Genomic DNA, 12,633 nt, shown 5'->3' with positions numbered 1-12,633 from the left:
CCAAAGATAAGCACTGTTGAAATCTGGGTACACTTTTCCTTTTTTAAATGGAGCAAAATGAAGTTAGTTCATACATTATGTGGTCATCTGTCCCCCTCCGTTCCACCTATACTTGCTTGACCGTGTGCACCGCCTGGCTCAACCTAAAGGTGCCACAATCCCCACTGACAACCCTAAGGGAAATGTGGCCTCCCAGAATGCCAACAAGCAGCTACCCTACAGCAAGAAGGCAAAAAACTTCAAGGCTCCAGTGAAGAAGTGCCCACAGGAAAACAGTTACTTCAGCTCACAACTCTGTCAACATGACTACTTTTTAAGAGTGTCATCCACCAATGTGAGACAGGTCTGTTTTGTGGAGACACACTGGGCCATTCACAGCACGTGCATTCTTCTTGGCCAAGGGCAGCGAAATGCAGTTACTGGGCAGGGGACTTTCAGTGGGACACCCCAGAACAAAACCCCAAGTACCCAAGACCCAAACTAACCACCCTGCTTTAATTACAGTGAAATAATCTCAATGTAAAATGACATGTCATCCTGACTTGAGCTCATCTTCAAAACAACACAGCATCATACCAAAGCAAAAGAAAGATATAAAACATACAAAGGCCCATGGAGATCTGGCCTACCCAGGACTCCAGCCTGCCTACCACAGGATGTTGTGCTCAGAGCTTCCCCAGAACCTTACCTGGAGCTTGCGGGCCATGGCCACCACCTCATGGTCAGGAGGGTTGTACTTGTAGCAGTTGGAGAACATCAATCGGACATCAGCACCAAATTCCTGAGCATCACGGTACTCTCGGGCCTCCAGTTTAGACTGAAAAGACAAGACAGGTCCCTTGTCGGTTATGTCTGCCCCTGCTCCAAAGGGGATGTGATGCCAGAAGAGCTGTCTGTAGGAGCAAGTTGACTTCTCAGTGGAGCAGAGGAGAGGTCATCAACACCTTGGTTTTTCTCTATGTCAAGTGGACAAGGAGACACTCAAGAGCAAATCTCGGGGCTGCGAAATGCCCTGCTACCACGTCAACCCCACCCACCCTGGTCACTGTGATGGGCTATGGGGAAAGAGGACACAGAATAAATGGAGGCAGAGCTTAAGCCAGACTGTAAGGGGAGGACTAGGACTAGTTCTGACCTGACATACACTTATCTTGATGACACAGGACAGGACAGGACACTAAAAAGGAACACAACCAGAGGCCCCTAGGTGGTGTAGATGGTTAAGTGTCCGACTCTTGGATTCACCTCGGGTCATGAAATCAAGCCCCAAGTCGGGCTCCACTCTCGGCTAGAAGGCTACTGAAGTTTCTCGCTCCCTCTCCTCGTTCTCCTTCAACCCCTCCCCACAAGCTCACGTGCTCTAAAATGAATAAATCTTAAAAAAAAGAAAAAAAAAAAGTGGGAGGGGACCACAAGTACTGTGCCCCACCCCCACCTGTCTCATGTTTGGCCATGTTTATTCCACTCCCAAATAAAAACGCAAAACAGTTTAAAATAAACAAACATGGGGCGCCTGGGAGGCTCAGTTGGTTGGGTGTCTACCTTCGGCTCAGGTCACGATCTCAGGGTCCTGGGCTTGAGCCCCACGTCCGGCTCTCTACTTATCAAGGAGCTTGCTTTCTTCTCTCTCTCTCTGCCTGCTGCTCTGCCTACTTGTGATCTCTCTCTCTTGGTAAAATAAATAAATAAAATCTTTTAAAAATTACAAATAAGGGCGCCTGGGTGGCTCAGTGGGTTAAGCCGCTGCCTTCGTCTCGGGTCATGATCTCGGGGTCCTGGGATCGAGTCCCGCATCGGGCTCTCTGCTCAGCAGGGAGCCTGCTTCCTCCTCTCTCTCTCTGCCTGCCTCTCTGCCTACTTGTGACCTCTCTCTGTCAAATAAATAAATGAAAATCTTAAAAAAAAAAAATTTACAAATAAAAAATAAACAAACAATCAAAACGGTCTCAAAATAATATTACAATGAAAATGCCAGCACTGTGTGCCTCTTACAGAGAGGTGACATCAAGGCCCCCTGCATAACACAGCCTGGCAAAGTCACCAACCCTCAACGAGTCCTGGAGCATCTACCGTGCAAGCTGCCTATGGACAGTGGGACCCAAGGTCACAGAGGGCTTGTCTCTAGACGAAGGGGGCAGCAGTGCTGTCAGAGAAGAAAATGCCCAAGCACGCGGTCTTGGAGGTTGACTCCACAATTCCCAGCAGGGGGCGCAGGGCTTCTTTGAGCCGAGGAGGAGAGATGCTACTAAGGCACAGTTCAGCAGAGCCCAAGGCCAGGGCCCTCCTCTTGGACTAGCCTGGGAGGTTCTGACCTTCTCTGTCCCAGGAAGCCCCGCCCCCAGCTCTGGGAGGGGCATCTGCTTACCTTGATCGTGCTCATATCCATGGGGTGCTTGATGATGTCGCAGTAGTCGTGCAGACCCAGAGCCTCTACATCCACAGGCTTGTAGAACGGCCAGGCATAGGCTGCGTGCTTCTTGGCAAACATCTCCTTGAGGATGCCACTGCAGCACTTCAGCTGCTCCGAGACCTTGCTGCTCTTCTCTGGCACTGGGTGCTGCTGTGAGTCGGGTACATCCTTTTTGGGGGGCTTCACAGGCCGGCTACTCTCCCGCCGGGGGCCCAGCTTGGCGGTCTTAGGCTCTGGCGGTAGTGATGGTGGTTCATGAATGGGGTCGATGGTGGTGGGGGTGGTGGTATCCGCTTTCCTCTTAACTCCCTTCTTTGTCTGCCAAGAGCACACGTGCAACAAGTGTCGTCACAGGTGGCAGCTGGCACAGGTGGCCCTCAGGTCACTTCTGAAGCCAGGTCCTTTCTAGGGTTCCAACATTCTTGGGGGATAGGGCTCAAAAGTAACTCCAAGGGTGAAAGACCAGGGCAAGAACAGACCCTGTCCCACCATTCTGCTCTGCAGCTGGGACAGGACCCCGGCCAGGGGCATGAGGAAGCACACACCCAAGTGCAGAATCTGCTCACTGGAGCCCAAAGAAAGCTACAGAAGCAGCTTCCTACTTAACGCCAGGGAAGTCACTCAGAGCCAAGCCTCGTCACACTAACCCCCATCCCCACAGGAGGCAAGTTTTAGAGACTATTTAGGCAACATCTGCAAATATGCACAGTCTACATGAGAAATACGGGACAGGAGGTCAGCAAGGCCCTGAGAGGTGGTTCTCAACTCTGGAATCTGTGGGCCAGCAGGGCAGCAGCTTCGAGGCTGTGACTTAATAAAGCCTATACAATCCCCCCAGAAAATACCCGCAAGTGCCTGGAGAACCAGGCCAGGCTCCGCATGAAGCACTGGCAGGGACAAGCAACTATCTCCTGCCAGCCTCACTGTTACAGAGAAGACAAGAGAAGGCGTGCTAGCTGAGGTGGTACGAGCCTGCCAGCGACCGGGCTGGGCCACACACACGCACAGGATGCTCACCTTCACAGGCTGTGGGGTGGCCGCAATGATGGGCGGGTGGCTCTGCACAGGCTGGGGGTTTGGCGCGGGTGGGGGTGGTGGCTGAGGGGGTACCGGTGGGGGTGTCTGCAGTGGCTGGGGAGGCACCACTGTCATGACGGGGGTCTGGACGATGAGGTCTGGGGTGACCGCAGGGAAGGGGTGAGGTGTGGCCTGCACGGGCGGAGGGTTCTGCTGGGGGGTCTGGGTCTGCGGAGGAGTCGATGCCTGCGTTGTGTTTGGTACCGTAGAGACGCCAGGTTTTGCTGTCCCTATCAATCATAAAAGGGACAGATGGTTAGATGCCGAGCCCGACACACGCTGGCTGACCTTATGGGAACACTGTCACATGTGGAGAACACACATCTGCATGCGTATGGCACACACTGTCACGGTGACTATTAGTCTTAGAGACAGAACAACTCGAACACCCCAGACCTCAGCCAAACTGGTCCACCTGCCCTTAGGTTCTCTGAGAGCAGTGGCACACTGCATTACACAGTTCCCGAGGCATCCTGGCTTCAAGCCCCAAATCAGGCACAAAGACGCCTTCAAAAGCACGGAGGCCTGGGCCAAAGGAGCAGGAAACACATGCTGAGAGTTAGCACCAGGACGGTAGAAGGAGAGCGGAAAAATGTTCCTTGGCGCTTTTGGACAGAGCTGTCCTCATTCCCAGAAGCGCTGCCTTCTGAGTAAGCAATTCTGGCAAGGGGCCAGCATCAGGAGCCCTGGCCAAGGTTTCTGGAAACTGGCAAGCTTCCACCTCCCTGAGCCGCAGGAGGAGGCTGGACGGCTGCTGCCCTTTGTGACCAGCTCAGACTGCCTCCTTGCAGCTGTGCGCGTGAGCCCAAACACACAATGCCCCGTGTCTGTCCCATGTGCAGACCAAACTCCTGGTCCCAGGCCACAAGGGCAGGACTCCTGGATGTTAAGGATACAGGACACCTCTTAGCCGGATCCACAGCTAAGGGGTGACCCTTAGGACCACCTCTCCTTGGCTACGCCTCAGCACTGCCTGGGATCCAGCCAAGCACCTTTGCTCCCATGAAGCCACCACTTCTGAGCAGGGTGGGAAGCCAGGTGAAAGCCCTCTGTGGAGAGAAGCAAATGACTCACAGCATGGGCCACCTCAGCACAGAGTGGAGGATGGCAAGATGCAAAAGGCAGCTGGTAGAGCTTTTCCTAGACAGAAACATTTCATTGTCTCCCTGCCAGCTGGCCTTTAGAATCCTGTGTCAGGCTAAGAGACGGGGCAAAGAGTGGAGGGCTTCACTTCGACTTCAGCAGCATCTTATGGCAGGCCTGGCTCTGACATAAGCATCTTAAAAATAATTCAAATAACCAACCTTGAGGTTCCAAGATACGGATTAGGAATTAAAACTGCCCTTGGCAAATTGTCTCTTCTCTAAAATGGAGTGAAGAAGGGACGCCTGGGTGGTTCAGTGGTTAAGCGGCTGCCTTCGGCTCAGGTCATGATCCCAGCGTCCTGGGATCGAGTCCCACATCGGGCTCCTTGCTCAGCAGGGAGCCTGCTTCTCCCTCTGCCTCTGCCTGCCTCTCTGTCTGCCTGTGCTTGCTCGCTCTCTCTCCCTCTATCACTGACAAATAAATAAATAAAAAATCTTTAAAAAAAAAAAAATTTTTTTTAAATGGAGTGAAGAATTCAAAAAACTTAAAAATGCTTTGCAAAATTTACACTTTCTTTTTAACCAAAGTCAATCAAAAGGCAGGGCCCAATTACTTCTACTTTGTGGGAGGTCACCCAGTCAAGTGACCCTCTGGGGCGTGTCCAACACTAAGAGTACCCTCCCCTCCTGCCCCCTCCAAACCTGGGGAAGGACCAAAGACTGGGGAACAGGAAAGCCAATGTCCTTGCTGTTTCAGTGTGAGGCCAACAGTGCTCGGCGCACCGGAGGTACCCTACCTGCTTCTTTCCTCCCACGTCCTCTTCCTTTTGCCTGGACTATCATGATCTCAGTTTCTTCAGTGGGCAGTTCATTGATTTTCTGCAAGAAGAGCTTCTCCAGAGCTTCTGCCATTAAGACTATGTCATCTCCAGGCTGGAAAAGGAGACACAGGGGTGAGCATCAGAAAGCCCTCACCACCTCTCCAGACGGAGCAAGAGCTCCCCACCCTGTGCCACCCACTCCCTGCTCCAAAGCATCAAGTATCATAGTCGGGCTCCTTCCGATCTGAACCCTCAAGGGCCACAACAGTTACACCACCAGATATCACGAAGGCTCATGTGCCTGTACCAGCACCCATCCACCTGCACCTCCCTCTCATCTTTTAAGCTCTGGCCTGAGAAGCCATCTTAATGCCTTAAGTATCTAACAAGCCCTGCCAATCACTGACAGAAGCCCTCCTCTGACACAATTCAACTTCACTATAAATACTTGCATTACACAGGATTTCTTGCCACAGATACATTAGCAGGGCTCTGATAATGCTCCCCAGTGTACCCTCAAGGCAGCTCATTGGGGCTCGGGGCCATGCCTATCTTGAACTGCATTATGGGTCCCCACTTGTTGCCTCATCTACGACATGCTATTCCCACTCAGCTCTAACCCGAGAACCTTTTCTGTGCACATGTCACTTAAACTTAGTGGTGGGAGCTAAGACTTTAAAAAAACACAGTAAACTTCAAGAAACTCACCTACCCATCTCTTCTGGGCAATTTTACCCACTACACCAGCAGAGGCCAAAAGCTGAGTTCTGTATAGGGTCTCCCTCCAGAGCCGTTCTATATGAAAGGGTTGGTTTTAATCACATCTGTGGTCTGAACTGTAAACAAATGATCTGGCTTCATGGCACAGCCGAGCCAAAGGGTTTGGCTAACGGGGTTAAGAAGTGACTTTCAGGTCTACATGTGAGATCAGGGGACATTCAATTCTATGGCCACCAGTTGTCAGTGGTCATGTCCACAGTTTCAGATGCAGTGGGCCCCAGCACACCCTCTCTCACATTGAAATTTGAGCACACCTTTGCACAACTATATTTTAGTAGGCTCCTTCCTGACCATTTACATCACCCAAATGGACTTTTTAATGAGTCGTCACTGTCCTCCTCACACCTTCTCTAGACATGCTCAAGAACTAAAATCCCAAGGGCACCGGAAGCACATGCTTCAAGCTAACAAGGACGGCTTGAAAGTCAAACAAGGCCAGCACCCTCCTCCCCGAAAAAGAAACACCCAGTCACAGGCAAAACCACGGGTCCCATTATTTCTGCTCCAAATGATATCCCATTAGACTAATCCCACCTGCTCCCAAGCACCCCTGCCCACAGACTCCAGATATGCCAGCCTTCTTCTCCACCCCCACCCTCAGGGCAGCTGGACATCTTCCACCACATCTCACCTTGTTGTAGATGTAACAATTTGTAAACATAGTGTTGAAGTCCTGGATACATTCCTGAGCATTCCAGTAATAGTTGTTTTCCAAGCGCTTCTTTATTGTTCCCATATCCATAGGTGTTTTAATGATTTTATAGTAATCCTGAAGAGCAAAGAGAGCAAAAGGCCAGTGTCACCTCCCCGGCCATGCAGCACTCATAGTGGGCCTGTGGATCTCACTCAAGAAGCACAGATGAGAGCCACAGCACAGACCGAAGCTCTTCCATGGTCTCAGCAAGCAATCTCAAGGGGAATCCCAAGATAAAGTGAATCAAGGAAAGAATTCTTAAATGTTGGGTGGCAATCTGGAGGGGAAATGTGCAAGTCTATCAACTGCCTGGTCTGGGAACAGGTTGTATTTATAGAGGATCTATGCTTTTTTTCTATTTTTGTTGTTGTTGTTGGTGGTGGTGATGGTAAAATCCTTTAATTTTTAATAAATAATGGGGAAAACACACAGCCTTCTTAAAAGCACTTCTTACCTAAAGAAACAACCCATGGCAAGTTCTACTTTTCCTCTACCATTTGAAATGTTTTTGGTCCATAAAACACAAAATCCTATGGAACCAGCGGTAAAGCCCACCTGGAACAACTGGACTCCCTGCTTCTGGGCATACTGAAGAACCATGGAGCAGAAGCCTCCACCTTCACTCAAGTTCATCGCACTTCCATTTCTTTTACTAGCACACAGTCTTTCTAAGGATCCCTTAGTGGTACCTGGATATATCTGAACAACTACCCAGGTTAATGAGGAATCTGGACAATCTGTACAATCCTCAGTTTAAAAAAATCCACAGACCCCACCCCTCAAAGCTTCAGATCTTACTCTACAAGTGCCCAACAGAAGGAGCTGGATGGCAGGTATAGATGCCCTAAAGCCCTTCAAATCAGACTCTACTACTGTCAGCTTTTCTCTAAATCTAAACCCATACTAAATATTTATTTTTAAAAACCGCCACAGGAGGTATCTTGGGGGCAGAAGAGACAACACCCCAGGTTTCCAGATAGAAGGATCAAACAGAGCCAAGGCAGGGGGACCTGTGTCATCTGGCCCACTCCACAGCCCCCCGCTATCTCAGAGGCTCCGGTAACTGGGTATGACTGGGGTATCAGAACAAGTCCAAGTGGGAACCGATGGCAGAAAAGACAGGTCTATCCTTTAGCAAGTACCAAGCTCTTGCCTAGAAATGGTGGACACTACTGAAAAGGTGAACACAGCGTGTGAGGTTTTAGGTTGCTCTGACACCCATGAGAAACGAACAAAAACAACTAGCTTACATATGACGAGTGGCAGAGATCATGTCCCTGACCTGACGAGGGCTGCACAAGCATGCCTGGGTACCCTGGCCAAGAGACCAGGAAGACAGACTGCACCAGACTTTCTATGCTATACTATGGCTCTGACCACCTTTCCCAAGAGACCTACCAAAGCCAAACACATGTGCCCCAGTGGAAACATACTTTATTCTATGGCCTACAGTGGCGTCAAGTGCTTGAACTGCCCATAGTCTGTCAAGTGGCTCAAGGCCAGACAGGACAGTGCTTGAGGGCAGAGTGCACTGACAAGGGGGCGGTGGGTTTAGGGGCTTAACAATCCAACTATACACATTCACTGAACTAGAGAGGCAGGCATTCTAGTGAGAAGTCCAGCAAAGATCAGAGGCCAAAACTCAGGTCAAGATTCCTGGAAGGTGTCAGAAAAGAGAAAAAGAAGGAACCCTTCTTTTGGTGGCTATATTAACATTTCCTCAAGGAGGGGGAGAGGTCCCCGGAAAACCAGGCTTTAAGCATGACGTGGCTCTCAGCTGACCAGCCCTGCCCTGCTCCTCTGGGCCAGCTCCTTGCTCTCCCACCTTCCTGAAGACACCAGACCAGTGGCACCTTCCAAAGGCCTCTTCTTCCGAGTCAGAGCTGCTGAGGGTGATGGTTGACGTCCAACAGTCACAGAGACAGAGATTCACCCTGTGACCTCTGGGGAGCCTGACCTCCATGTTGGAATGACCTCCAACTCCCCAACCACTGGGCCTTACAGACCACCCACACCCATGTCTGTACCGCTGGCTGGGACACTGCCTCCTCAGGATCTCAGGTCCCCCAGTACCACCCCCTTCTCCTCTGTCTTCACCCTCTAAGCCCTCTGTATCTTCCTGGAACAAACCAACCCCTCCTCCACTCTCGCCTTGCCGCGCTTTCCCTTCAAAGCCAAATTTCTTGAAATGATGGCTTCGCATCCTCACCTTCTCATTCACACCGTCGGGAATCTGGTTTTTACTTCTGCGTCACATCTTCCTAAGGTCACCAATGCCCTCCTAAAGGCCAACAGGAGGGTCAGGTCGGAATCCTCATCTCTTTGACCTCCCTGTAGCCTCTAATGTGGGAACGGGGCGGGGGTGGGGGGACTGCTCTCTGCTGGTGTTTCCCCTGGCTCTTCTGTAGGCCTCCCACCGCCCTCTGGTGCTGTCAAAGCCTCACGCCCCCTGCATTCCACCCCACCCCCCACTCCTTCTGTCCCCATCCTTTGCATTTACTCTGAGAAGATCACCCTCACCTGTGGACCCTGCGTGGCTTGGCCTTGGCCTTGGCCCAGTCTAGCCCACTAGCCCAGACTGAGGTTATGCCGTCGTAGCAAGCTCTCCCAAGAACCTCCCCCAGTGACAGGTTGTCTGCCTCTACTCCTTCTCATGGTCAACAGAAAAGAGTGGCCTCTGAAGCCCAGATCTCGCAAGGACCCTCTTTTGTCTCCATCCCCTCTCTTGAGCCGATTCATGATCCAGACCTGAAGTGCATCCTCCTGACTTGGCTCGTCCCAAACGCATGACACCTATTCAGCAGACAGAAATAACTGGACGGTTGCCACAGACACTTTCTGTCTGTGAGGAGGGTCACACTACTGTATTCATCTTTCTTGAAACTGGATGCCGGTCAGACACTAAGGCTCCTACACTGGTGCAGCTCTAACACCCACAGACCGCTGCCTGGGGCTAAGGCAGTAATCACATAATTCCTCATCTGGGAGTATGTCGGATGTAGCGAACAGCAGGGGTTAACGTTTTTCTCTTTTCCGATTGATTTATTTGACAGAGAGAGCACGCGCACATATGTGTGCGCACAAGCGGGGGAACATCAGGCAGTGGGAGAAGCAGGCTCTCCACTGAGCAGGGAGCCAGATGCAGGGCTCAATCTTAGGAACCTGGGATCATGAGCCGAAGGCAGGTTACTGAACCACCCAGGTGCCCCAGCAGGGGTTAACTTAAAGACAATCAATCCCTGATGCTCTGAAGAAAAGAAAAGGAAAAAAAGCATCTATCCTGTTTCTTCCCTGAGTTACAAACTGATTTCCAGAACCATTTGCTAGGAATGGGGCAAAAGGAAAACTCTCCAGGGAAGAGAAGAGGAGGGGTACAAAAGAACAGGAAGAAGTGTGCTGTGGCTATGGCACAGCAGGTGGAGGGCACGCACAGAGGCCTCTGAGGGCACAGCTGCATCCGTACCTCTGCTCGCCAACCAGCCCTTGCATGCGCTTACTCCCTGGGAACTATTCCACTACCTTTTCCTGTCCTGTGCTCTGGGTGATGACAATGATGATGATGCTGGTACCAACCAAAGAAGACACTGCAGCAAACCAGTCCCACTTCCACAGTGTGACCAACCACACCTCCACTTACAACCATGTAAGAGAAGTAGGGGACCTCGACTATGCTTGCTCCCCCTTCAGCTCCCCTATGGAATCGGAAGGAAAGCTGCAAGCACACCTTCACCCCTATTTCAATATCTCTACATAGTATCGCCTGGATCCTAACATCTAAGAGCCAGTTATTATGTGAGTCAGCCCGTTCTCTTCCCCTTTCCTATTTCCAACCATCAGGACAACTGAAACCACTCATTCAAGGGCCTTGTGAGTATTGGGGTTTCAGAGCTGGGCCCCAAAGGTATCTCTGCCCACGACACCCTCTGCCCGGACCTTGAGCCCACCCTCACCAGGAGCAACATGGGAAGAGACCTGGAAGACAGCAGCCCTGGGCCCTGCCCAGGTTACTCACAGGGAGGTTTAGCTTGACGGCGTCCACAGGCTGCTGGAAAGGCCACGCAAACTGGTGTTTCCATAGTGTCTTGAGCACCACTTTGAGCAGATATTGCAGTTGGTTCGTCTGCCTCTTGGGCTTGTTGGGGTTGGAGGTCTCTGGGGGCGGGGGATTGGTGCTGGCTGCGTTGGCTTGCTGGGGTTGGGCCTGGGCCTGCGTTGTAGACATTTGGGTAGTTTCTAGTCCATCCCCCATTACTGGCAGATTTCTCAATCTCGTCCCAGGGCCGCTCTCCGCAGACATGCTACTGATCCCATCACATTCTTCACTGGGCACTCTACAAGGGAAGAGAAAAGCCTTCATCAGAAACCAGGCATTCAGATGGGCACCACTCAGAGTAACACATGGCTGTGGCCTCCAAGGGCTGAGCTCCTCTGGTGGAAAGCTGTCAAGCTGACCAGAGAGCCACTCCATGCACTGACCAAAAGGGCCCCGTATCTGCTTTCCTCAAAGATGTATCCAACAGCAGGGAAGAGGGATCAAGTACCAACGGGGAGGGGCATGAGGGACACAGGGTTCAGAGAAAGGTACTGACCAGGGGCAGGCAAGGGCTGTGGACACATACTGAATCCACGTAAAAAGGGGCAGAATAAGCAACAAACCAGGTTTTCATGACAAATGAGAATTTTTAAAGGACCCTGCCGGTGTGGGAGAGAGGATGATTTGCAAGCCCCCAAATATATCCTTTACATTAGAATTCTTTGCACCTCTAGCCCATGAAACATCAAGAAAAGTCAGTAATCCTGTTTGGTGATTGGGGACAGGAAGGGAGAGTAGCCCACCTAGTCCACTGCTAAGTCCGCAGGGGTGAAGCCTCACACTCACTGAGAACACCTCCTTGGTAACTGAAAATAATGCATATTTGCTGATTCAAGAAATCCTACAGGGTAACTGCTGATAACCTAAAAATGAATCCACACTCAACCTACCACTTTATTAACTAAGTTTTCAAAGCTTATTTAGAGAGCTATAAAAAACGGGCACCTCTGTGACCGGCACAACAGGTGCAAGACCCTCAGCTCAATGCCTGTGTCAGCACCCCATCCTGTGCCCTCCCCTCACACAAACAACCCCTGCTTCGGGACATGCCAACAACACAAATCTTGTCAGGAGCATCCTCGCCATGGCAACTCTGTGCACCTGGTCCAGTTACTCTAACAAAACCACACATCCCCGGGTCCATGTTGTTACTGCCAAACTGCCCTCCAGAAACACACTAACCCACCCCTTACTTGCAGTGCTGAGAGTTCCCACACTCTATTAATGAGAAGAAACATCTGTTCAAACATGTACTATTTGGCATTCTTTCTGTCCACTGTTTTTCTGACACTTTTCTACTGGCAAGAAAAAGGAAGTTTCACCTTTAAACCTAGTCCCTGAAAATAAGAACTCTGTAATCTAGGAACTGCCTGTATGTAATGAGCATCTCTAGTAATAAACCCAGGAGTTCAGTGGGGTAAGAAAACCTCTCTGGCTGGGGAAGTCAGACAGATTTTACAACCACACTCTGGTAGGCAAAGGGGACAAAAAAAGATAGGATAAGTTTACTGGCTCTGTCATGGTTTTCTTTCTGGAACATACCACACACCAGGCACTCTGGCTGCTCATGAATTTTTTATAATTCAAACCAAGTGTAATTTTTTATTTATTTTTATTTTTTTTTAAGATTTTATTTATTTATTTGACAGACAGAGATTACAAGTAGGCAGAGA

General features: G+C 50.7%; 1 protein-coding gene across 6 annotated transcripts in view; it reads right to left on the bottom strand.

Moving 5' to 3' along the window:
• BRD4 (bromodomain containing 4) overlaps positions 1-12,633 on the bottom strand; it is a gene marked incomplete at its 3' end in the record, with an annotated part of 96,234 nt that overhangs the window by 26,805 nt on the left and 56,796 nt on the right. For 5 of the 6 annotated variants that reach the window (XM_082708080.1, XM_082708082.1, XM_082708085.1 and 2 more), the window contains exons 2-7: positions 10,880-11,198; positions 6,805-6,942; positions 5,370-5,505; positions 3,428-3,717; positions 2,366-2,728; positions 689-817 (exon numbers count right to left, since the gene is read on the bottom strand). In XM_082708080.1, coding sequence (XP_082564206.1) covers positions 689-817; positions 2,366-2,728; positions 3,428-3,717; positions 5,370-5,505; positions 6,805-6,942; positions 10,880-11,164 — 1,341 coding nt within the window. In that variant the 5' untranslated portion in view covers positions 11,165-11,198. Of the gene's footprint in view, positions 1-688; positions 818-2,365; positions 2,729-3,427; positions 3,718-5,369; positions 5,506-6,101; positions 6,209-6,804; positions 6,943-10,879; positions 11,199-12,633 lie in introns of those variants that run through there. The other variant, XM_082708084.1, reaches the window with a different exon arrangement.

The sequence above is a fragment of the Mustela nivalis genome (genome assembly GCF_964662115.1).
Source record: "Mustela nivalis genome assembly, chromosome: 1".
NCBI lineage: Eukaryota > Metazoa > Chordata > Mammalia > Carnivora > Mustelidae > Mustela > Mustela nivalis.
This window is presented reverse-complemented; position numbering and strand designations above follow the sequence as displayed.